Raw genomic sequence first — 25,630 nt, 5'->3', positions numbered from 1 at the left:
TTTCGTGAATCTTCATCACCTTGTAGGTTTCTGAAGAAACATGGTTAGTTAATCAGTGGTCTAGCACGTCAAGGTAGACCTTGCCCTGTCATTCGCTAGCCTTTTAGCTAGCTTATTTGGCAAAGTAAGTGCAACAGAAACGCAGTAGGGACAAGTTCAATGTCTAAAACAAAACTTCGGACTGGTAGGTCTCGCATAGTAGGTAAACCACAGCAGATTAGAAAAGGGACGACCGCAGAAGCAAGAAACACAGGGCAATGCACCTTGTGTGTCTTGTTTCTGCAGTCGTTCCCTGTCTAGTGCGCTGCAATTTGCCTGTTCCGGTTCAATGTCCAGACTAGAGCAAACTTTTCAACCGCAAAAAAAAAAACATCTGTCATCTTTGCTTGCTTTGTTTATCTAGAAAAAACAAGAGGACTTGCAGTTTCACCTACAATGCGAAGCAGTGACAAGATATTTGGAGCAATAACTACATGCAGTAGGTTTTGCACATTTTGCATGCTATAGGTCACAGTAAACATTCACGGATCCACATGATAACCTGTTGTTCAATAAAAGGATTGCTACTCCCAATGCGATGCGGTTGGCTTCGTTCAGCCTCTGCTTTTCTTGCAGGTAAATAACAAATGTTCTTTATTCATAACTCAAGTTACACTGCCCTCATTGTGCTGCCGGGCGCATACAGCTTCTTGTTCACTGTGAAACAATGTATGCGCATTTTGGCTAAGCTACTACTACTCGCCGGAGACATCGAAGAAAATCCCGGCCCTAGCCTTCATTCTGCTACTACGCAAACGTTGGGGGACATCACGTCAGCTCTCGATGAAATTCATTCTGGGCAGGCCTCTTTGCTAAATGAAATTAAATCCATTTGCACTAAGCTATCGCAAAACGACAAGGTGTTTGGAAGTATTAAAAAAAGACTGGACAAGATCGAGGAGGACTGTTCGTGCACTGCTGTGATGAAAACAATATTAAATACCATCCATGACCTTCCAGAATGTAATGTCGCTGATATTGCGAACCTGGCAGCACGAATAGATGACGCTGAAGATAGGTCACGTCGTAGCAACTTAGTGTTTTTTTTTTGGGGTTGTCAGATTCCGAGCGTGAAACGTGGGATCAATCTGAAAGTCTCATTCTCAATCTGCAGTTCAAACCTTAATCCTGAAATCAACTCAAATGACATAGAGCTTGCCCACCGGCTTGGAAAATTCCAACAAAGTAAGAATAGACCAATTATTGTCATGCTCGCCAACTTAAAAGTAAAACAAAGTATTCTTTCCAGTGCAAAAAAAACTAAGAGGATCAGGCTTCAGAATATCTGAAGATTACTCCTGCAACACCCGTATTGCCTGCAGAAACCTCGTAGGATGTGGCAAATTCCAAGGGCAAGCTTTTAAACTTCACCACGACATGCTGATTATAGATAACAGGAGCTACGTATTTGATCACTCAAACAATAGGGTCATCCCATCTAAAACATAGCTACCTCACAATGCTTCCGGAAACACGTGTGACCCTTTCCCATTTCTTTACACCAACATTAGAAACATTCTTCTGAAAAGTGATTCACTTCAATACCTTGTCAAAACAACTGAATCTAAAATAACTGCATTAACTGAAACATGGCTAAATTCTTCCATTTGTAATTCTGAACTATTCTGCATTCTTCCCGATTTTAATATTTTTCGGCGAGACTGAGACGGTAGGCGTGGCATTGGTGTCATGGTGGTGACCTACCTTAGTCTTAGCTGCTCATTAATTGACATAGCTATGCCAATCAAAGCCTTACTTCTTGTTTGCAAAACTTCATATCCACCTGTCATGTTCGGTGTATATGCTATCACCCTCCTGACGCTGAGCCTTGCTTCATTGTTTTGCTACATGAATTACTCTGTTCTGTAATGTCCACACACCATGACGCTTCTTTCATTTTATACAGCGATTTTAACTTTCCATCCATAAACTGGCTTGACCTTCCATCATCTACATCAAGGAATAATGAAGAATGCGAATTTTTGAACATGTGCCTCACATTTGGCCTTACACACCTATGATCTGTTCCTACAACGTGTAAAGAAATGCTATGATGCTGCCTTCCCACTGAAATACTACAAAAGGCACAGAAAGTCCAGGAAACCATGGATTAATAGAAATCTTTACAATAGTATTAGAGAACGAGATAAACTATACCATAACTTCATTAGATTAAGAGACATATCTCTATTACATGAATACAAAAAAGTTCGCAACAAATTAAACTCAGATTTGAGAGAGCTCGTATTCAATAGTATCACGTAAGTTTTGCTGGCATCTGCTGTAATCCCAGGAAAGCTTGGAACTCAGCACGTCTGCTCATAGGGAAAACAAAGACTAGCCTTCCTACGACACTAACCATTGACGGCGTTCAGTTCACTGAAGCCGACCTAGCGGACAGATTCAATAATCATTTCCTAATTTCTGGTGCAGCAGGTCAGACAAACAATACAACAAATGACTGTGAACAATACATTTCTTCTTCCTGCACGCAATCTATTTTCTTGACTCCATGTAGTGAATTAGAAATAGTTACATACCTGAAATCGTTAAATAAAAATACTGCCGCTGGATATGATGACATTAAGGCTGACCCAATTAAACATGTTCCTGAATTACTTTGTGGCCCACTTCAGCACATCTGCAATCAAGCTTTCACGATGGGTACCTTTCCTGAAGGCATGAAGATAGCCAGAGTAGTAGTCATTCACAAAGGTGGCTCTCATAATGACTTGAATAATTATCGGCCTATATCTGTGCTACCTTCATTTTCTAAAGTGTTAGAATACACATTAATATCACGATTAATTAATTTTATTGGTAACCACCAAATGCTTTCCAAGCAGCAATTTGGCTTCCATAAAAAGAAATCAACCGAAATGGCGCTCTTAGATATTCAAGAAAAATTAGTTAATAATATTGATAATAAGCAACACATTCTTGGTTTATTTCTAGACCTTAAAAAGGCGTTCGATTCTATTAAGCATCCCATTTTGTTTCGCAAACTCCTGCACTACGGTGTTAGAGGTTTGGTATTAAATCTGATAGTAGTTATCTATCCAACAGGGTGCAATTTACTAGCCTAAATGGTTACCGTTCCCAATTACAGCCAATAAAACATGGTGCACCACAAGGCTCTATCCTTGGACCATTATTCTTTATTCTTTATATAAATGATCTTGTGAACATACCACGAACTCCTGACATAGTTCTCTATGCAGACGACAAAAGTATTTTTTTTACAGGTAAACACTTACTTGAACTTGAAAAGGCAGCTAATAAATGGTTAACAATCTATCAAACTGGTTGCATTGTAATCAACTTCAACTAAATGTACAAAAGATCAAGTATATTATTTTCAAAAGCCGTAATAAGCCGTAATAGGCCAGGTTTAAAAAATTGTGCTACCGAATGGGTTTCTATACTTATAAGTTTCTAGGTGTCGTCTTTGAAGAAAACTTGAGCTGGATACCACATGTAAACAAGATGCATGCAAATATGTGCAGGTGAATTTCTATATTGTATAATACCAGAACCTTGGTGCCAAAAATGGTTAAAACTACAGCTATACTGTACCCTTGTTCATTCACATATACACTATTGTCTACTAATCTGGGGTACAACTACTAAGGCAAATTTGGATAGGTTAATAATCCCACAAAAAAGAGCAGCACGTTGCATAGAAAACCTTCAACGTAGTGACCACACTGCACCATACTTTTCCAAGCTAAACATGCTCACAATAGATAATCTATTCCAACTAAGGCTTGCTATGTATACAAATAGGGAAATTATGCATGACCCAAATACCCTGTCCACATTTTTGTCATCCGACAACTTTCATCAATCAACTTCATCAATTTTCGTCAATGACCTACTGACCAGCATCTCCTCCTGTATTTGCCTTTTCACAAACGATTGTCATCTATCGTCCTATTCGTAGTTTCCATGATAACACTTCCCTTCAAAATGACTTACGAATGGTTGAAAAGTGGTGTAAGACTTGGTTAATGTCTTTAAACGTGAAGAAAATTTCACAAATCTCCTTCCTCCGCCGAGCTTCTTACGAAGCATATAAGTATGTCGTTCTTAGCTCTGAGTTATCTTCAGCATCATCGTATAAGTACCTGGGCATCACAGTATCTCATGATCTCAACTGGTCCCATCATATAACAAGTATAATCAACGAAGCTAACCGCATCCTTGGCTATGTCAGGCATAATCTTAAGTTCAACCCTTCTCACATAAAACTGCTAACGTACCAAACATTTATTCATCCCAAGCTGGAATACACATGCGCAGCTTGGGACCCACATCAGATTAGCCTACAAAAAGCTATTGAATCCATCCAAAACCGTGCCATTAGATTTGTTTTCTCAGATTATTCTTACTATTCTAGCATTACTGAACTAAAGCATAGAGTTAATCTTCCCAGTCTTGAGTCACGCAGAAAAATAGCATGGCTGTCTTTTTACCATAAGTTTACCATCACTCGTCTCTTGCTCGCTCGATTATCATACCTGCTAATCGCCTTTTGCTCCGCAACAGTCATTCTAAAGCTGTTTACCCACCTCCTGCGTGCACTACTGCGCATCTCAACTCATTTTTCATTCGAACAGTGAACGACTGGAATCATCTGCCCACCGACGCTGCGCCCCACTACAATCCTAACCACTTCAAGTCTTTCAGCAAAGACCTGGCACAAATGTAATACCCACCCATCATGTAAAACCCTGCACCAGAGGCATTTGAGGAATGAATTAATGAACCTCCTTTCAAGAAGAAAATGCTCTTCAGAGTTGACTCTAGTCCAAGCCATCAATTGTGAAGGAGAAACCGAGCACCCAGCAGCAGTCACGCCAAACCATGGGGAGGTATGGAAAGAAAGCATTGTCTTGAAAAACAGAATAGCAAGCTAACATTGGCTATAAACATGTAGCCACAAACAAACCATGATCTTGGGCAGGTAGTCTCGCTGCTTGTGGCAGGCAGTGAACTCGGCACCCAGACTCTTGACCAGCTCCATGCCATAGCTAGTACCCGCTGTGCCGGCCACCTGGCAACCCACCAGGCGTTTGGCAATCTGAATGGAGGCCGTGCCCACAGACCCACTTGCACCATGGACCAGGAGGCGGTGAGAGGCCTGCGCCTTGGCCCTGAGCACACCACAAGAGAAGAGATTCTTTAGAAAGACAGCAGCTGCGATAGTGTCCTCACTAGGGGTGGCCATGTAATAGAAGGTTTTGGTTCCACAAGGACTCTATAGAGGAACCCTAAATCTGTTTAAGCTCATCAAATATTATTTGAAAACAATATTTTGTTAATTTAGCAATACATTGACTATTAGAAGAGAAAATGAAGTGAAGGTTTCATTTTTTTTTAATTTCGCTTCGAAATCCTAATATCAGTATGTCAGTGCGATGTGTTGGATTCAACTTATTTTTTCATATGTTCTTGACACTTCTCAAGTTCAATCTGTGGCTCTTTTAGAATGCAATGCAGTCCATCTTTATCGATAGACAATTAACTAGGCCCTAACAGTTGCCATCAAAATTCATGACCTTACAGCGAGCTGGTGTGAACTGCTGTGAACTGGTGGGAACTTCAAGGTGGTGTAACCACCTGCCTTTCGTTCTTGAGCCTCTTCTTTGCTTTTCAGGCCTCTTCACATACAATCTCGCAAAACAAATGAAGCAAAAATGATTTTTTATTGCTGAAAGAGCAAATTCTTTTGATTCTTATACAAACACCACCTTGTAATGTAGATGTGGAAGTCTCGCAGATACCAAAAATTTCTTAGTGCAAGTGTAAAGCTCGCACCAATATGCCTGCCGCTTTCCAGCTGGTGGATTCCACTTCTTGCTGGAAACTGCTCTGTCCAGTTGGTTCCAGTTGGAGCTGGAAAACTTCCATCTAGAAGGCCAGCTGAGGTGGATTCCATTTCCAGCTGGCTTTGGGAAATTTCTAGCTAGAGGTGCTAATTCCAATAGGAAATCTGGCTGAAAAGCCTGTTTCCAGCTGGGAATTCCCATCCCGTTTTCATGTGAAGTGCAGTAAGAGTGGCATTTTTGGTATTGTTGAAGGATAATATACTAGTACAAGTGACATCATTTTTCTCATTAGTGTTCCCTTAAAGAGCCCCTCACCAGGTCTGGCCATTTTGAGCTGACAAGCGCAGAACATACATTGCACTATAATGATCGTGTCTGCAAAGTATTACATTGCTACGTGTCACAGAAAGACCTGAAATTTCTAATTGAATGTCATTTTTCTTTCTCCTCACAGCCACCACGCTCCAAGCCGGAGGATGACGTACTTATATTCCTGCGTACTCGTACGTACGTACTCCTGCGTACGTACTCCTGCATACGTACTCGAGTCCACAGTGTGACATCGCTCGTGGTGACATGTGACTTCGAGAATTATTCAAGACAACATCTGCTATCTGTGCAATCTGTTGCTTGAATTGACGAATTGAAGTTTAGAGAAATAGTAAAACACACAAATGGAATGTCTGTGTGCTTTTTGTTTTATTTCGCACTGAAGCAGGAGAGATGTACTTCCGCTTCGTCTGCTTGTTCTCACATTCGTGCGGTCATGTACGCAGGTACCAAAACTACGCCATTTTCTACCGTGTTCCAGCGCATTATCATGCTCTGCGATCTGCATGTCCTGCTTCAGTATTCATGTAGCACTGAATTATACCACTAGTCATGTGTCCTTGTGCACAGAGCGCAAAATCGTGCGCTGCACGAAACGATAACAGCTAGCGTGCAACGCCACCAGCGGAAGTGCGCATCACCGAAAAAAAGAAGAAAAAAAAAACAAGGAGAAAAAAAAGGTGAAGGCAGGGGGGCCCGTGACCGATTGTGAGGTCCAGCATGGGAAGGCTACACGGAGTGAGTGGAGAGGGAGTCTCGCTATGCAATGGAGCCCGCCTGCTGAAATCATGGGTTCACGGCACTGAAATATTTTTATCTTGGCTATTAATGAGCCGACTTGAAAAATTTTTGCAGCAGAACGCTCCCTAGAGGACACGTAACAACTTCCAGCATATAATTAAAATTTGCTATGGGGCCTGGTGAAGAGCCCTTTAATATGCATGTGTAATAAACGTGCAACCTGTCTGGTGACATTCCACAAAAAAAAAACCGGACCAAGATAGGACAGTATCAAATGCTAGTAACTCTCTTCACTGAAGAAAAAATTGTTCCGCCACATTTCCTGCACATTCAGAATCATCAAAAGCATACCACAGTGGTGCAGATTAACAATTTTCTACTCTTCAGGGAGTTGTGTTTAGTTTACAGAATACGGACTTCATGTGAGAGCTCTATATTACAGACATATGAGAACACCAGTAGAACCTAGTTAATACATTCTGAAAAAGAAAAAAAATAACGCAAGAAAGAACAGACTAACTGGAAAAAAACATACGACCTGAATTCAGTCACTACAAGAATTCGGCAGACTCAACTGTAGTTGACATCAAAATAATGCAAAGTGTTACTTCTTGATCTAGAAAACTCTCAGAGGCAGACATTAGTTGCATTAGATGTCAAAATGAATATATGATTAATTAACAAAGTTTTTCTGATTAACTTTAAACTAATAACTTTACAGCACGCTTTGAAGTTTACTAATTGTATAGCCAGTGACTTGGAAAGCCATATCCACTTGGAAGAAATTTTAAAGATGGCATCAGTTTCGAGATATGCGTTCCTGAAGTTTGCAATGAAACGTATAGGTTTTTCAGTAAATTTGTTACCTTAAATGCATAAAGACTTAATGCGTTGTGTTCAAAATTAGGTGGGACAACAGTGCATTTTTATCACAGGTTTGACAGCGTTTATCTTAAAACTGTTGCTAGACTGAAGTTTGTATATTGTAGGTTCACTAAAGTAATAAGTTAAAAAGCTACTTAGTGAAATTTCATCACTTAGTCAAAAATCCATTTTGATTTTCAGCATTGTAAGTAGTGTCTGCCTCCTTGAGTAATTCAGCTGAACGAATAGATTTGTGCTATATGGCACAGGACATTTTTACAAACTCTGTTAACATAAAAAAGAGACACCCAATATATTTGCGCCACAGAAACTCCATTGTTCAAGTTGTCCTGACATAAAGCATTCAATATACATAGTGCTCATAAGAATTTACAAATTAAGGCAAATTAATTAGTCATCCATTAGGCCAGTCACCCAAGCAAAGCTGGCTCCAGATATCCAGAAAGCCGATAGGGCTACTTTCTGCATCATAAGGAATTCTGAACAATTTCACTGCTAAAGTCGAAACTGAACTGCCACACCTTTAGCAGACGCCCACAAATAATGTGGCACTTATGCTCCACCCTCGCACGAGTACTAAGCGAGCATCCTTACAAAGCTGCGATCTCGGTCAGACGCTGTGGGCTGGCATGCTGGCTTCTGCTGGCAGCGTGTGGTCTGATCGCGCCCACTCAAAAGTGCCGATCATCTTGCTCAAGGCCACACTTAATACTGCGACCACATTGATGCATTCCTGACAGCATCTTATGTGGCAGGAGGAATAAAAAGATTCAGTGGAGAATTAGCAGTAAATGTGCAAAAAATAAGTTCGCATTATGTCGCACCTCTTTCACATCCTGGATTCACGATTTAAACTGCATTCGCCACATTACGAAGTGTTCTCAGGAGCTCACTCAACTTGTTTCCTGCCTCTTTGAGGAGCGAAGTGCAACTGACGGTGGTGCGAAGCAGAGCACCGTCAGTTGCACTATACACATATATGTGTGACTACGTGACTGGCTTCCCAGGCTTCAAACACACACAGTTTTTTCCACTTTGACAGTCCTAATGCTAACACGTTACAAAAAGGACTTCAACTGCCAGCTCATCACTGCTGTGCGAGGCCACAACAAAGTGGCAGTGAGCAGCAAATCGAGTATGCAGAGCGATGATAGACAGAAAGGAAGGGGGAAATCAGTAGCCTGGGCGGCCCAGCGCAGCATTTGACTCGGCTAGTGAGGTGCCGCTTGGTGAAAAGCGAGCACATACGACGCTTCTAACATTGCAAAATTGTCTTTCCCCTGGTATTTTTGAAGTCAAGACTACAAGATATCCGGAGTGCAGCGCAAGAACATTACTATTACTGTACTCTATGTTACTGTTATTGTGTGTGCTGTATTTACTGCTTCACGACACAGGTCACAAAGTTGCAAGCACACTCATTCTGGAGGAATTTCACAACCTGTTTTCGTTTCTTCATTTTTCACTCAGAGCCGATTATTTAGAGCGCAGCTATTAAGCGCCCGTTCCTGTGTTGAGCGTCGGCGTGCCTCGGCACTGTAGGCATCGTCGGCGTCACCGAGCAAACGAGCAGAACTACGGATGAAAGAGCAAACGCCGAGCACAGCGGGGGATGAAAAGTGAAGAAAGCGTGAGGAGCAAAGCAGAGGAGGAGGCTAGAGTGAAACCATGAGGTGGAAAGTGAGGGAGGACGGCATGGCGCAAGCGCGAGAAGAAAAGCATAGTGCTGCTCTGCGGTGATGATGGCTACCAGATGGCACCAGAGTAGACGTGTCGTCTGTTCACTAATGGCATGTGGCGAGCATGCCCAATGATACTATGTACGAAAACAAAGTGCTGCATTAGCGGAGGTCTGTTTGCAGAGGCTGCTGTTAATTGCACCCAGCCATCACCCACGCGCTGTCTCTCGCGATCTTCTGATTAGTGAGGCAGTTGTGCCACAGTTCGCCCCGTTTGCAACGTGCTGCACGAGACAAGATTGTGCATGCAAGCCAATATATCAAAAATGAAAACACACATGCTGCGCTCAAATTTCACACTAGGGAGTATCGTAATCGTCAGTGAATTTTTTTAACAGTCATTAATCGGTTGTACACTGGAATTACACATTTTTAAATGAACTGCTTGTCAATTTGGATATTACTCGCATGACAGATCACAGTGTACAGTCACTAGCAACTAAGTTCCACTTTTTAACTTTTCACTTGTTCACTTTAGCGGCTGTGTTGCAATTTCAGAAACGGGGTTCGCAGTAGCTGCGCCTGGTGCAGGCATTCGTCGTGTCACGTATAACGTACTCCGCCCCATGCCTCCAGCTTACGAGGGTGAACCACGAGATGATGAACACGACGATAAGGAAGCAGCCAAGCTCGCCATGGGCATCCCAGTCTACTCCTCAATGCAGAAGCTGCTGGACATGGATGCCCACAACATGGTGGAAGAGCTGGTGGAAGCACACCTATCCCACCAGAGAGTAAGGCTGAGCTGGACAGAGCATGGCCGGGCCGTCCTACGCAAGATAGGATGGCAAATTGAACAGCAACCAACAATGGAGCCACTCCCCCCAACGTGGAGACCCCTCCCCCGGAACATGCAGCCGGAGAGGAATGACAAGAGACGCTCTGCGCGGGCCAAGGCACTGGCTCGACACCTGGAAGAGGACCCCGAGGTTCTCTACGCGGATTCCTCGCCTCCCAAGCACGGCACCAGAGCAACGGCGGTCGTCATCACCATCAATAAACTGGTCACAGGCGCGTTGATAAGGACGACGAAAACAGCCGAAGCAGAAGAAGTGGCCGTGGCCCTCGCACTTGCACAACCGGGAGTGAGGACCGTGGTCACAGACTCCAAGACCGCCTACGCAAGCTACCGCAAGGGAAACATCTCTCCCGCAGCACTAGCGATCCTCACCAAACGCAAATCTCTGGGACGCGCCGTTGAGCCCGTGTGGGTCCCGGCTCACTCGCAAGTGGACGGTAAAGCACTCGCTGATCACTATGCCTGAGAACTGTCAATCTGGGCCGAGGACGAGCCAGAGCTCCCGCACGCTGTGACAAATTACAAAGACATCACCCAAATGTACAGAAGCGGCAGATGTAGGCTTCCCCATCCACATCCGCAACTCAACCGAAGGCAACAAACGATCGTGCGATGCACACAAGCAGGGCCGCTAGCGCATCCTGTGCTCTTGCGCACTATGTTCCCAACAGAGCATGACACTTCATGCTCGTTTTGCAGACGATCAGAAGGCACTCTAGCACACATCCTTGCAGAGTGCACTAAGCTCAATAACTCTCCACCATCCCTAGCCCCCACCCTTCTCAACCCCAACCCCCCGAGCGATGGGAGACCTTGTTGTCCAGCCCCAACCTACCGACCCAGCTCGCACTGGCGGCTAGGGGCCAGGAACTGCTGGACGCATATGGGACCTGAGAAGAAGGTTCCACCCCGTCTGGTGCCAGCGCGCACCAACCTTTACTGAGGGCTCAATAAAAGTTTATTCTCTCTCTCTCCCAGTAACGAAGTCATACCAATTCAGTAGACACCCTGAGATCAGCACCAGTTTTGCGATGTCTTTTCCCAGTATGCAGTATAACGCACAATGGTGTCCCAGTAAATCCTTTATAGACAAGTGTTGCCTATAGGCATCACAACAACAAAAATTGTTTTTTCTTTCCGAGTTTGAATTCTGAGTGCGGAGTTTTTAGCTAAATGTGTTCCACCAGCAGCACCAAATTTCACTCAAATCAGAGTAGCATTCATCTTGGAGAACATTTCTGTGTTTTACATGTATTTGAATAGGGCAGTCTAAGTGCTGAGCTAGAGCTTCCTCTTAATAGACATTCATATTTATCTAGCGAACAAGACATTACAATTTGTCATGCAGCGAATGTCTTCTTCTTGCAGTAATCCACACAAAGAGGCAGGACTATGCCGTCTGTCAGAGATGGTTCTTAAAGTTTGTGCTGATTAATAAATAAATCCAACCATTACGGCTATCACTGACTGTGCAGCCTGTCACAGGAAAAGTAAGGTCAGTTGGCCATTGCCAGCAATGTAACTCTGGCCTTTAGCACGATAGTGTTAAGGAGCTCGTGTCACAAAAAATCCGGTGTCGGACGTCGTTTTGGCAAAAAAATTTTCGAATCATGCATACCCAGGCCTTCCATGTGACGCAAGGAATTTACTGAACTAATTCAATTTCTCAAGCTAAAATATCTGGAAAAATCATAAACTACAACTTACGCACAACTTACAGACATGATAACTCTCAGATTGTAATTTGACTATACAAGAATACATAATTCTGTTATGCGAAAACTCAAAGAAACCCCTTTTCAATCGTCTCTACAATTCAGAGACTGGCTACAGCATCTGCGATTTCCGTGCGCCGGCGTGTGGGTGGGTGCTTGGGAGCCACAGAGCAGTGCGCCCGGTTCCTTGCAATACCTCCAGCTGGCGCTCACCTCCGCCTCATCGCGGCCCAAGCAAGAGGCCTCGTTTCTGCCATAAAGCCCACCTTCACGCATAGCATTCACAGCCAGTGGTAAACATTACGGTTACATATCCTCCAGTTGCCGGAAAGCGTGAGAAGCAGTCAGGCATCTTTGAATGCTATTGCATTCCACTCTCAAAGGCAAAGCTAAAGCGTCCTCCAAATTTTTTTGCTATAGGCTGTAAAAACGTGCTCACATGATGTGTACACAGAATCCACTTATTAATTTCCACGTTGTAGTCCAATGTCACCGCTGGAGTCGCAGCTTATTTATTTAATTATTTAATTAATTTATTTATTTATTTAATCGCTTACTTACAGTGCCTCTAAGGGCATTGTTACAGGGGGGCACAAACCTGCCAAGCACATTTAGTGACAATACCACACAAGACGCAGTATAGAAATGCAGTATTTTTACAAAAAGCATATATAATGTAACCAAGTGCACAGAAACAAGCAGAATAATAGCCTTTCACATGATGACTGCAATGAAGGCACAATGGCATTATATTAATAAATATTTTTTTCAATAGAAAAGAATCAAAGGGGCAGTGCACTAACAATCCACTCCCAGAGGCAGTTCTACTCATGTATTGTTTAACGAAAAAATGGAGATTTAAAAGCATTTATTCAGTACATGTATTCATGTGCCTTGTGCATCAGAATTTATAACAAAGTAGACACTAAAATCGAACCGAATAAACCTAACATTGCCCTAGTGGAAGTGGCTAACAAATGAAACTGCTACGATGCAGAAATACCCCGCAGCAAAATGGAAGAAAAGCATGCAACATCTGCACTTATCACTTTAACGTTTTTGTAAAGATAAAGAGCCTAATCTGGCAGGATATATTCACAATACTTCACTGCACTTGACTTGACCCAGTGATTGTTTTCACTGAAGTAACACTGTTGTCATTTTATCATCACTTTTCCAAAAGACACGACTGCTGTGCTTGAACCTCTGCGAACATTGTCATCACTTTGATAATCAAATTTTATGCACATAGCAACCAGTCTAGTACATTCTCAAACTTACGTAAGCAGCACCAAATGCACTGGAATGCACGATGACAAATGAATAAACAGCAGCTAAATCTAAGTAGTGTTTCAACGTGACAATTGCCAATCGTGCCCGCTGTTATCACTGTTGCCTAAGTACTGCATTGCTTTCCGTACACACAATAAGCAGTTAGATTATTCTCATTCACCATTTCTGCCAGTGTTTCTGCAGAAATGGCATTTTGTTGCCTCATTCTTTTTTTCTTAACTCTTACTACAGATAGCACTCCTCTTCTGAGTGAATTCCTAGTGCACAGGGAAAAGTCAGTGAGATAAGCAGCACAAAACTCGAGAGCTGCCTAGCAGCTTTCTGATTGCTTACACATGCCCACTGCAACTTGTGCCATTAACCTATGCCAGCTTTGTGAAGAGAATTATCTGATCTGCCAGCCCTGTTGGCTGTTGCCATAAAAGACTTTGCTACAATAGGAATGTTATCTCATAGAAAGACATCACATGTTGATGCTAAAAACGCGATCAGAGGGTTCTTAAGCCACATTTTCAGGCTGTCACCTCTCATGTCCAAATTCACATTTAGTAGTTAAGACTATAGAACCCTGCCTCTTAGAGGCCTCAGCAGACTTGCATATGAAATCAAGAAACAGAGCTGCACAAGTTTACAAGACACACAACAGGAACATGAACATGAATTTACCAGCACTTCTGGTATATCATCTTCTCTGCAATCACAACTGGCTGCTGAACATTCTTATAAACTGCCTATGTTTACGAGCAGCTCTTTTATGACAGCTAGGCCCCATTATCTGTTAACTCATGTGAACTAGTAGTCTCACTTGAGCACGATTGCCCGGTAAGCTGTGAAGTACGGGATGCCGAGAGCGGCTCCCTTCTCGAAGGACATGCGCTCCGGCAGCCTCCAGACGTCAGTGTCGCTCACCAGGCAGTACTGGGCGTACGAGCCGTGCGTGTTCTTCGCATCTCGGATTGAGAAGAACACACGCTCCCCACGCTGCACAGGGCATTGAGGAAACATGTTCAAACGCTCTGGTAGTGACATTGCTTATCAGTAATTCTTCATGTCTAGGGGTTCATGTCAGTTCTATTCTACACACACATGACCCACATTCTACAAGCTCACATCTCCAACAGAAACACACATTGACCGTGTGTGAGATAAAAATGAGTACATTTTCCCCCTGCTGGCTCGATAATATCAGTAACACCACCTTCAGTAGCATTTAGTATAGTCAAAGCTCAATATAATGAACACATACATAATGATTTAGTGGACGTAATTAGGTAAACTTAAATTCCTTTCCGCCAACGTTGGCATGAAACAAATAAATAACAGATACAACAGATACTTTTCATGTCTGCTGCGAATTCATTATAATGAGTTTCTACTGCACTGATGGCTTTGGTGGTTTCTCCACCAATGTGTTGCCATTGGGACTCTGCATTATCAATATCATAAATTATTTTTTATTCCCCCAGATCTACTATACTGTTAATGTTTTAGTGCAGTCTTAAATAAATACTAGTAAACTAACTTTGAGCCAAACCCTGTTAAGCAGAAGCCTCTTATAAGCTGAACAATTAAGGGATATTGTTTACCTTCCCACGGATTCAATGTACGTCTAAGCTGAGCTTGCAATAAAACAGATTTTGGAGGTTACATCAGTTTCATTTTAAATGATGGTCAATGAAATGGGCAAACACAAAGGGGCAGGAGAGATAGTACAGCTGGCACAGGAATGACATTGCCATGCAAAGATGAGGTAGCTATCACGAGCTGAAAGAGAAGAGTTCAGACAAGAAGCAAAAGGCAATAATGCATGCAAGAAAATGAATGGCCGTAAAAAGCTGACTCATTTGCTGCCAAAGGAAGCAATACTGGACACGTTGAGAGAAAACAATGGACTGATACCAGTGAGTTGCCAGCCTGAGTTCATTTACATTTTTGTGGAGCTGCTCTCAGGCAGCGACACCTCTCGATACCTCAAATCTCAGCTGAGTGAACACACAATTGCACTTGACAATCAAATGCATTGATTGCAATAACACAGTCTCCTGGATTTGACGAAACTGCATTCACTCTTTCCTCTAGTGATCAAAAGATGGCAAAACACTCTGATAACGATAAACAGTGGACATTACTCAAATTTTGAATTTCATAATACATTTTCAAGGCATTGAGAGTGGAACAGTTATTAAAAGCAGGCATTGAAAAATGAGGCGCAAGAGCTGAGAAAAGAGAGGAATTCTCTGTTAACAAAACTCAGCAGTGAGTAGATGCTACAGAAATATAAGCACAGCATGAACCATTAGTGATTAAATTTTTGACAAACGTTTTTCTAAGCCTGATCTAAAGCTACTTGGTCCGTACAGAATCACGTCTGCTCACCTCATTCATCACATTGAGTGGTACTGAAACATATGCGTCTGTATAAACTTACAATTGCGTCGAATTACACTTGATGTATGTGTTTCCACAGTAGCAGCTATCCTGGTTTCTTCCATGGATATGTCCATACAGGTATCGCCACATATACAGTAAAATCTCATTAATTCACAACTCGTTAATTCAAAATTTCAGATAATTCAAAGTAGCCGCCGTGGTCCGTCGAACAATGTATTGAAAGCAATATGTAACACATCCTGCTAATTCAAGCTCTGCGCCATCGTGGATGGGGAGTGTGCTAGTGCACAGAAGCATGTTGGCGACGCTGGCGTCGTCGCGCGAGCCACGCAGCTTTGCTTTTTGGCTGCACCAGTGATTTGAAGTATAGGCATTGTTGTTCATGCCAACATGACGTAGCGTGTGTGCACACGTGCTCACGCCACGTCAAACTATATATGGGCGTTAACCAAGTCATTTGTTTCTCCTACTTTCATTCATTCGAATTTTGTATAATTTAAATTTTCGTAGCATCCCCGCGGAATTCTAATTAACGAGCTTTTACTGTAACTGGCTACATTTGAGAACCTCTCAGTAGCATCAGTTTACTGTGTGAAGATTGCCTATATATTTCTCCAACATCTGTAACAGCTGTAAAGCGTTGACAACACCAATAAAGTATTCTAGCACAGGCATATTACTTTTAACCTAACATTGCCATTACCAGAAAGCTGGGTCCTGTGTGTGATATTGTCAGTGGCATTTTCAATTTAAACAAAAGTGATTATAAAAGGGTGACCCAAGGTTCCAAAAGTTATTTTAACAAAGCTGAAAGTACAAATCTATTTTGTAAGCACTTCAACAGCAAACTCGGGGGAGCACATTAAATGTATAGCATGCATATGGGGTAGCACAGAGGTTCTTCCTCAGTGACCCCTCATCTTTTTGTTTGTGATAATATAAAAATATGAATAACCTATGAAACTTATAGCCACTCTTTTCTACAACACGCTCTGAATATTTATGGCTCGTACGACAAGAAAAGTAGACATCAGCAGCCTCATCTTTACTGACAACAGTGTGACATTTGCCTTTTTGATGCACTTTGCCTGAAACAAAGTAAAGAACTGTGTTGACCATGGCTATCAAGCGTAGAATGAAATTGATAAAGCATGGACTGCTGCAGTTTCCTGGAAACATAGAAGAGTACACCGGAGCTGTAAGGGATGCTGCAGCACAGGGCTACTGATTAATTTTGACCGCCTAATGTTTGTTATCGACTGCAATAACTTGACCACAAGGCGTTTTGAAATTCCATTCCCACAGATGTATGGTCACTGTGGCCAAGAAGTTGGAAAATAAAAAGAGAGAAAAGCTCGGAACAGAGAGACAAAAGCACAGACCAATTTCATCATGAATCTGGATCCAAGCAATTTCTGTCAGCCGCAAAAGTTCTCATAACCTATAAGCCATGCACAAACAAAACACTCCTTCAAAGCCAAAAAATGCGTCTTAAGGCAACACACATGCAGTCCCCAACTCAGAGTGCAACTTTCGCAGTATGTCACTCAGCACCACTCTGTGCAGTCAGCTATGTACATGCTGCCACAAACGGAAAAAGGCAATTCAGTTCCAAGCTTCTATGCGAGACCAGCCAAAGCAACGGCCTCTTGCAAGTTTTCGTTTCACTAATGCCTCGCACCGTACCTTAACGTTGCCAACTCCCTCGCCGACCTCTTCTACTACACCGGCGCCATCCTTTCCTGGCGTGAAAGGCACTGGGTAGGTGTAAGTGAACGTGCCTTCGCGGATGTACGTGTCGACGGGATTGACGCCGGCTGCCTTCACGCGAACCAAGACCTGCGTGCAAGCAAAAGGTGTAGCGGCAGCATACACGATTGCACTGTGAAGCAGACAACAATGTACAACATCAAGTTGAGTGTGCTCTGTTGGCCTCTGCACTTCACCTGGCACTATTGTACCGTTTTCTTTGAGGACAAGCTACGCACAGCGGGAAGCTAAGTAGAGCTGGTTGACACAGCTCAACACCCAACACAAATGGCACAGAAGGCAGTCCAAAGAAAAAGAGATATGAGCCCATATGTAATTGTTTATGCCACTAACAGTGGTTGAACAAGGTATGTCCAGGCTGGAGCCAATGTTTTGGCAAAGGGTACATGACTTCACCCTGAGGAAGACAAGTCCCATTGTCGAAAAGTTGGCTCCAGCAAAAGTCCTTGTTAGACCACTGTTCATCATTCCAAGCCTCCATATTCCTGTGAATTGTTGTCCTGGTTGCTTATGCCAGTTTTATGTCACACAGTGTAGGAATTACGTGAAAACAGCAATTAACAGAATAAACAACTGAATTAACGAAATTATTGATTGAACGAACAACCACAAAGAAACATTAGGGACGAACCGAGCGGCGAATAACCATGGCAAGCACAGTAGCTGTCCGTGAATCGGAACTGAAGCAGCTCTCAGTCAGCTGCTATCTACATATATGACACAGAAGTTTCTCGATAACCCACATATATCACAGCGCATGTTAGTGAATGAACCCGAAGCTTCAAGGTGAAGACACACTCAGCTGATAACAGCACAGCTTTGAGAACATGCTGGTTGCGCTGATGTGCACAAGTAATGCGAGAACTCAAGCTTCGAAACATAAATGGTAAGACATTGCTTCAACGATGGTAACAAAAAAAAAGTAGATCAACGTACATCACGTGGCACTTCCTTTGCACTGTCCTTGGTGCAGTTTGTGTCAGTGTGAATTTGTAGTTGCATCCACAGTAACATGAACGGAGACCGCTAATGCGTATATTCATGAAACTGACAATCTCAAAAGAAGGCTCTGCAAACAATCACATGTTATGTGAAAAATTAAAATCTTGTGCCTAATGTCACTGCAAAGCATGCCAGCAGCGTCTACAATGGTGGTGTCAATGCTTGTGTCATCATCTCAAAAAGAAGATCAATTCCTCTCTACGCAGTCTAGCATGCTATGTACATCTCTGCATGAAATGTTTCTAGCATGCCGTGTATACCCTGCATAAAATGTTCAAAGGAATGCTCTGTAGAATCAATGCTGTTTCAGGGCACTGTAAATATGGTCTTGTACGCCATTGCTCACACTCTGACAGTAATAGGCCCACAGAGAAGAAAAGTGTCCTTACTTTCAAGGTATTTTGAGTACTACCACCACTACGGAAGAAGCACTAAATACAAGTTCATCAACACTCATTTGTGGCACAGACTGATGTGCACAGTACACAAGAAACAGGCAATCGAAATACAAAGGGAACAATTCCAACTGAAATGGTACAGTATCATTTACTTGCTCTTCTAAAGTGTAATGACAGCTATATAGCACTTAAGCGAAAATGCAACTTGTTACCAAACCTCCTTTAAGCAAATTTCATCTTTGATGTTCACATCAGAGCACTGCAGTTACATTCTATTAGCCCTCAATTACCAAGGCATGCCCATAGGCCAGTTTGCATAACCTACATTTCCTGAAAACTTTTCCGTGCACTTGCCTCCAGTATTTCTGGCTAAGATATCAATAATAAAGTAACAACAACAACAACAACAACAACAACAACAACAACAACAACAACAACAACAACAACAACAACAATAATAATAATAATAATAATAATAATAATGTTTAATGCCACCCAAAAATGCAGAACAACACGAACAGGCCGGTCTAAGCCTCAGATGGCTTGCAGCACCATGCCTGTGAACATGATACATACGGTGAATGAATTACAGCCATCGATGAGACATGCATGGAGAACAAGGAAAAAAATAAATGACAAAAAATGAAAAAGAAGAACAAGATAACATGTGGTTATTCTACTTAAACAAAAGAATTTGAAGCAGTGAATATTATGATGCCAGAGTGTCAGAGCTAACTAATTTCACTATAGGAGTCTTCAATATAATTCTTTCAGTGTGCTTTTCGAAGTCAGATAATGATAACATTGAAAAAAAAAAAGAAACTTGCATGCAGCCCATAGGGAGTACAAACACGTACTGCACAGCTGGCAGCAGCTGGCATTTACCTTCCTGTAAGTGTGTGACCCCTTCACAGCTGGCTGCTTGCAAATCCACACATGTTTTACTGGTGTAGCGTCGGTGCACTCATTTTCATATACATGAGTGCGATTCAAAGCATGTTCAGAAAGCGAATTTTCAAGTTGGACATAACGCTCAAGCTGGATTCGTTACCAATTTATTTTCAGACACTACATTAGCCTGTATAGAAACCTGCAGAAATGGGAAAGTTGTGCATGGGCACAATTCCACCGACTTTCTCTGCCAGCAGAGTACAAATCACAGACCGTACCACGTTCACATGTGCATGCCAACCTCAGACTATGCCTTCTAGCCTGTAAAAAACATCTTAATTTCGGACACGTGCCTTAATTCCTCAGTGCTCAGCATCTCTCATATGTGCTGACTGGAAAAAAAAATGAGGCGATGCTAGACAGAGGCTCTATTTGTGTGTCACCCTAACACCTCATTTCACAGAAACGTGGAAGTCAAGGCAGCAGTGCCAGTGAACCTAACAAATTGATCCCTGCCCCGGTTCAGATGACGAGCCTATAGAATGTATTGCACTTGCTGTAGACTTCCCAACTGCTGAAAGTATATCAGCAGACAGGATCGTAATGCCACCCAAGCCAAAGTCAGCATCCCAGGGCAGCACACACACACACACACACACACACACACACACACACACACACACACACACACACACACACACACACACACACACACACACACACACACACACACACACACACACACACACACACACACACACACACACACACACACACACACACACACACACACACACACACACACACACACACACACACACACACACACACACACACACACACACACACACACACACACACACACACACACACACACACACACACACACACACACACACACACACACACACACACACACACACACACACACACACACACACACACACACACACACACACACACACACACACACACACACACACACACACACACACACACACACACACACACACACACACACACACACACACACACACACACACACACACACACACACACACACACACACACACACACACACACACACACACACACACACACACACACACACACACACACACACACACACACACACACACACACACACACACACACACACACACACACACACACACACACACACACACACACACACACACACACACACACACACACACACACACACACACACACACACACACACACACACACACACACACACACACACACACACACACACACACACACACACACACACACACACACACACACACACACACACACACACACACACACACACACACACACACACACACACACACACACACACACACACACACACACACACACACACACACACACACACACACACACACACACACACACACACACACACACACACACACACACACACACACACACACACACACACACACACACACACACACACATGACGCGCTGAACGACATATCGCTCCTCCTAGCTCTCTTATACATCTCAGCTTTAAATTTTATTCCATCCCCGCACAAACCATACTCTTTCAATAAAGACGTTTTTACTACCGGTAGTCGAAGAACTGCCTGTGATGTACCAATTTTATATTTTAAATCAAACTGCTTAATTCGATCCCTTGCGGCATAAAACGTTTGGTACGTGCAAGTTGTACATGTGGCTGATATAATTAAAAGTCTCAACAAAAATATTTATCCCGGAGCAACTCGATCGTAATGACGACCCGCGACAATCGATCAGACGAGAATGCCCGTCGGCCGACTCACATCATATAGCGCAAGTCAGAAATATAGCGCAAGTCAGAAACAGCTAGGTTTCTAAAATTATTTCTGAGCGCATGAATATACGCGCGCTGCACTACCTAGGCCGGCCCACAAAACAACGCCAACCCTGGCGGCAGTCAATACACAAATGTATTAATTCTTCACAATATATGACGGTCGGCTTGAGTTCAATGCATGGAGCCGGGCTGTCGACATGTTTCTGTCCGATCGAGAGGAATCACAATTAAAATGATCCAACAAGTGGAACAACTCGTGCTCCAATAACTATTGCTTTGGCGGCCGGTATATGCATCGGCTCCAATAGATGACCTTGCCGCTCGGTAACTGGGCAAATGAATTCAAGCGGCAAAGTACTGGATGCCACATTTTACGCGCGATTACTCGAAAGAGGCACGGCAAGTACGGTATCATTACGCTGGCTCATTAGCGCAATATCAGGGAGCAATATATAGCGCAGAATATGTTGTCCACCCATCTGCGTCAACTGCGCGAGGCGGTCGCATTTCATGTCGTCTACGGTGCGACATCGTACGTAGGGCATCCAAAAGCAGACGACGCGCGCGTGGATGCATTACCTTGCGTGGTTCCACTTCAGGAACCGGCACTTTCTCCGAAAGTTGAAGAACTTGAGGACCGCCTAATTTGTTTACTCGGATTGCTCGCATCATCTTCGTTGCCTCTGCAGTTCTCTGTAGATCGTCGAAAAGTAGTGCTCGATAGATAGCTGACCTCGTTATATTGGCGCCGTAAAACGAAAATGATAACAGAGGGTCGGTTTCCGAGGCATGGACCGAGGCGTCAGAAATGTGGATCGTAAACAGACTTTTTATTTTTATTTTCTCATAGTATTCAACGCACTGTCACAGCGAACGCATCGCTTGCAGTTAGCAAAATATGTGCCGTTGCTTTTAGTTCAACTGTTGATTTGTTAGGTGTGTTAGGTATTTGTTTCTTACTTCTGCAGTTTCGCAGTTACCGAACTCTTCCATAAGCCATCGCAAGTCGAAACAAGTCAGGCTCAGAGAGGCTCTTGCGGTTGTTGTTTTAGCTTTTTTGAAGTCGCGCTAAATTTGTTGCGAGTAGATTTGCAATTGCAATTTATTTCGCACGCGAGCGAGTCTGCTCTCAGTGGCGTGCTAGGCAAAACAGATAGGCAAAAACCCTTGCGCGTGAGCGCCTGCAAGCGTGCCACCCAGTGCAAGGGAAGAAAAATAAGCAAAGGAACAAGTTTGAATTGTGGAAGTAACGGCGGTGTTTCCGTGCGGCTCTTCAGTTACACAACATTTGATGTGCTTGAACCAACTCGTCTTTATCCCGTGACTTCACTAACAAGGTAAACGTAAAGACGCGAAATCGCGAGAAAAGTTTGACTGCCTGAACTCTTCGAAACTTTCGCACTTGCGCGGTGTGTTTGACGTTAGTGTATCGAACGCTGGTTTGTTTGATTGTGTTGGTTGCAGCTTGTGTGTCATGGAGCCAGCGCTGAAACGAGAGCTCAAGGGCCTCAAGGGACGCATCACCGGCATCCACTTCAGTCCGGATGACAAACAGATGGGTGAGCTCGCGATGAACTTCGTTTTCTTCAAGCGCCGGTTGCCTTCGCGCGCTGTTCGGTTTTTGTGAGTTGGTAGTGCCATGTTGAAAAAGACTCAGCATCAGCATCTCTCTTCGTCAGTTCACGAAATTTTACGTCTCGAACACACGTTTAATACATAGGAGGGGCGTATTATTGAGTGTGTCGGATTAACGTTTGACGATCCGAAGTCTCGCTCGCGCGGGCACTTACGCATTCCATCTAGCCCTGTTTTGTTTTGACACTCCTATAGGTGCTCACATTTCATCGCACTCCTATCTCACATCCGCCGCCTTGGCATGTGAGCATCGCTGGCTAAATTACTCCCAACGGCAATTTTCCACACTGCTCAAATATACAAGAAAATGGACGAGCACATGTGTAATGCTGGAGATAGGGGGATTCGACACCAGCCTGCGGAATATTTACCTTTCTGTCCACTTTCACATCGATTTATGTTATTAATTCGACCCGTCGATTAAAAATGTGATGATTAATATCCTCTATGCTCTTTCATGCTTCATGTTCGTGTAGTATAGACTATAACAGAAATTAAGTCTATCGGATCCCGAAGATTATTATTTTCCGCCAATAACTTGATTGTTGTAAAGTACAAACCTGCACAGTAAAGTACCTCACGGCGGAGTGCTTCAAAGTAATTCAAACCACCTGGTGGTCTTTAACATGCATCTAAATCCAAGTACATGAGCGCTTTATTTCTACCTGATCTTTTTTTTTTTTCATTGCATTCCCTTTGAAATGCAGTCACTGTGACCAGAATCGAACCCACAACCTTGTGATCAGTAACAGAGCTGCACATACGCTCGCAGCTATGGGCAGCTTATGAGAACTGTTATATGCAGCCTGCAGCACAGTTTTACAGAGTGTGTGGAGTGGCCTGTAAACTATAGCACAATTTGCAGCTCAGGTTTACAGCTGGGCATCATAGCTGTTATGAACCAAAATTTGTCGTTTGCTGCCGAGCTCGATGTTGTGGGTTGGATTCCTGGCCACAGCAGCCACATGGCATGCAAAAATACTCATATACCGTGAGTTGGGCTTGAATAACAAACTACAGGAGATCAAAATATATATTTTTTAAAATTTTGTTTCATTTATTAGTACCCTCAACACCCGAAGGCATTACAGTGGGGAGTGGTAGAATTTAGAAATGCAGTAATAAGAGAAAATTCCTGGTTATGCAAGGTTGCAGGGGTAGCGCTAAGATGACATGGGACGAAAGAAAGACGCAATATGACGGACAAAGTGCTGACTTTCAACTGACAAATCTTATTTAAGAATGTGTTTATATGAGTGCCATGCCAGCTGCACTCTAATCATACGCAGGAAAAAGGGGGGCGAATGGAAAAAAAAAATATTGTGCTGAGTGCACTGCAATAGTTGTGAAGCGAAAAAAAAAAAATGCACACACACCCGAAGACCACAAAAAACAAGAACTGCAGATTTTTGTTTTAAAGTGAAATATACAATGCTTATACAATTTCTCTCGCCACCGGTTCTTGGTGGCGGAAGATCACCTGCACTTTGGTGAATCCTGGGCGGCATGTGCAGATCCGACAGTGCATTGCTAAATGTGATTGGGTTGTCATGCTTATAGTATAAGCATGCGCCGTAAGGCGCTTGTTTGGACATCTGCCTGCCTGGCCTTTGTAGATGCATCTGCAAGTAAGAGGTATCTCACATACCATCGCGCATGTGCATGGCACGTACTTGGTGGTGTGTGTGGTCTGCAGGCCACACCCTGCAGGCATCTATCCACGTCCACAAACATCTGGCCTAATTTTTATTTCTTTTTTTATAGATAAATTCCATCATTTGAAAGTGGGCTCTTTGTCCGTAACATTGTGTCATTCTTTCGTCCTGAGTCAGTTTAGCGCTACCCCTGAAACCATGAACAGCTACCAGCTCACAAAGTTTGCTATGCTTCTCAGTGGTTATACAAGGTTCATTTGATTCGCCTACAATTCGTTAAATAGCTCAGGCATTGCTGCGCTTTACCATTTGTTTCAGCGGTGCAAGGGTGGCATCTTCTGCATCATGCTGATTATTTAAAAAAGTGCAGGTAATGTTCAGGCCCAGTTTCTGAACCTTCTGCACCACTGGGGATTATCAGTGCTCATGGCCCGCAACACTGAAGCAGCAAGCGATTTCTCCAGTGCCATGGCAGTAAATACTACACGAAATAAGACGGTTCTGCTGAATGGTGTATTGACTGAAATGGCGCTGTTAATCGGCAGTGATGCTACCAGAGTCCACAAGAAAAGTCAGTATTCATGTGTGGCCAAAGAATGTGTCCAGAGGCAGGCAGGAAAGGTGTTTGAATTTGAACTCAAAGTGGTTTCGTACCGCCTGTTCATAATACCAAATTATATAGTTT

At 43.2% G+C, this 25,630-nt stretch overlaps 2 protein-coding genes across 3 annotated transcripts in view; one reads left to right on the top strand and one right to left on the bottom strand.

Annotated features, from left to right (window-relative positions):
- Positions 1-22,475, bottom strand: part of LOC135899476 (quinone oxidoreductase-like) — a 45,678-nt gene extending 23,203 nt beyond the window's left edge. For both annotated transcript variants that reach the window (XR_010563622.2, XM_065428751.2), the window contains exons 1-4: positions 22,235-22,475; positions 17,450-17,602; positions 14,178-14,353; positions 4,991-5,195 (exon numbers count right to left, since the gene is read on the bottom strand). Coding sequence is in view for 1 of the 2 variants with exons in the window: in XM_065428751.2 (XP_065284823.1) it covers positions 4,991-5,195; positions 14,178-14,353; positions 17,450-17,602; positions 22,235-22,327 (627 nt within the window). In the remaining variant the exon portion in view is untranslated. The remainder of the gene's footprint in view (positions 1-4,990; positions 5,196-14,177; positions 14,354-17,449; positions 17,603-22,234) is intronic.
- A 165-nt stretch (positions 22,476-22,640) lies between these two features.
- The window catches only part of LOC135899475 (POC1 centriolar protein homolog A-like), a 105,358-nt gene continuing 102,368 nt past the window's right edge, over positions 22,641-25,630 (top strand). The window contains exons 1-2 of the mRNA XM_065428749.2: positions 22,641-22,992; positions 23,120-23,214. Of these exons, the coding sequence (XP_065284821.1) occupies positions 23,130-23,214 (85 nt within the window). The 5' untranslated portion in view covers positions 22,641-22,992; positions 23,120-23,129. The remainder of the gene's footprint in view (positions 22,993-23,119; positions 23,215-25,630) is intronic.

This window comes from Dermacentor albipictus, chromosome 6 (assembly GCF_038994185.2).
Source record: "Dermacentor albipictus isolate Rhodes 1998 colony chromosome 6, USDA_Dalb.pri_finalv2, whole genome shotgun sequence".
Classification (NCBI taxonomy): domain Eukaryota; kingdom Metazoa; phylum Arthropoda; class Arachnida; order Ixodida; family Ixodidae; genus Dermacentor; species Dermacentor albipictus.
The sequence above is the reverse complement of the archived record's forward strand: the minus strand, read 5'-3'. Positions and strand labels throughout refer to the sequence as shown.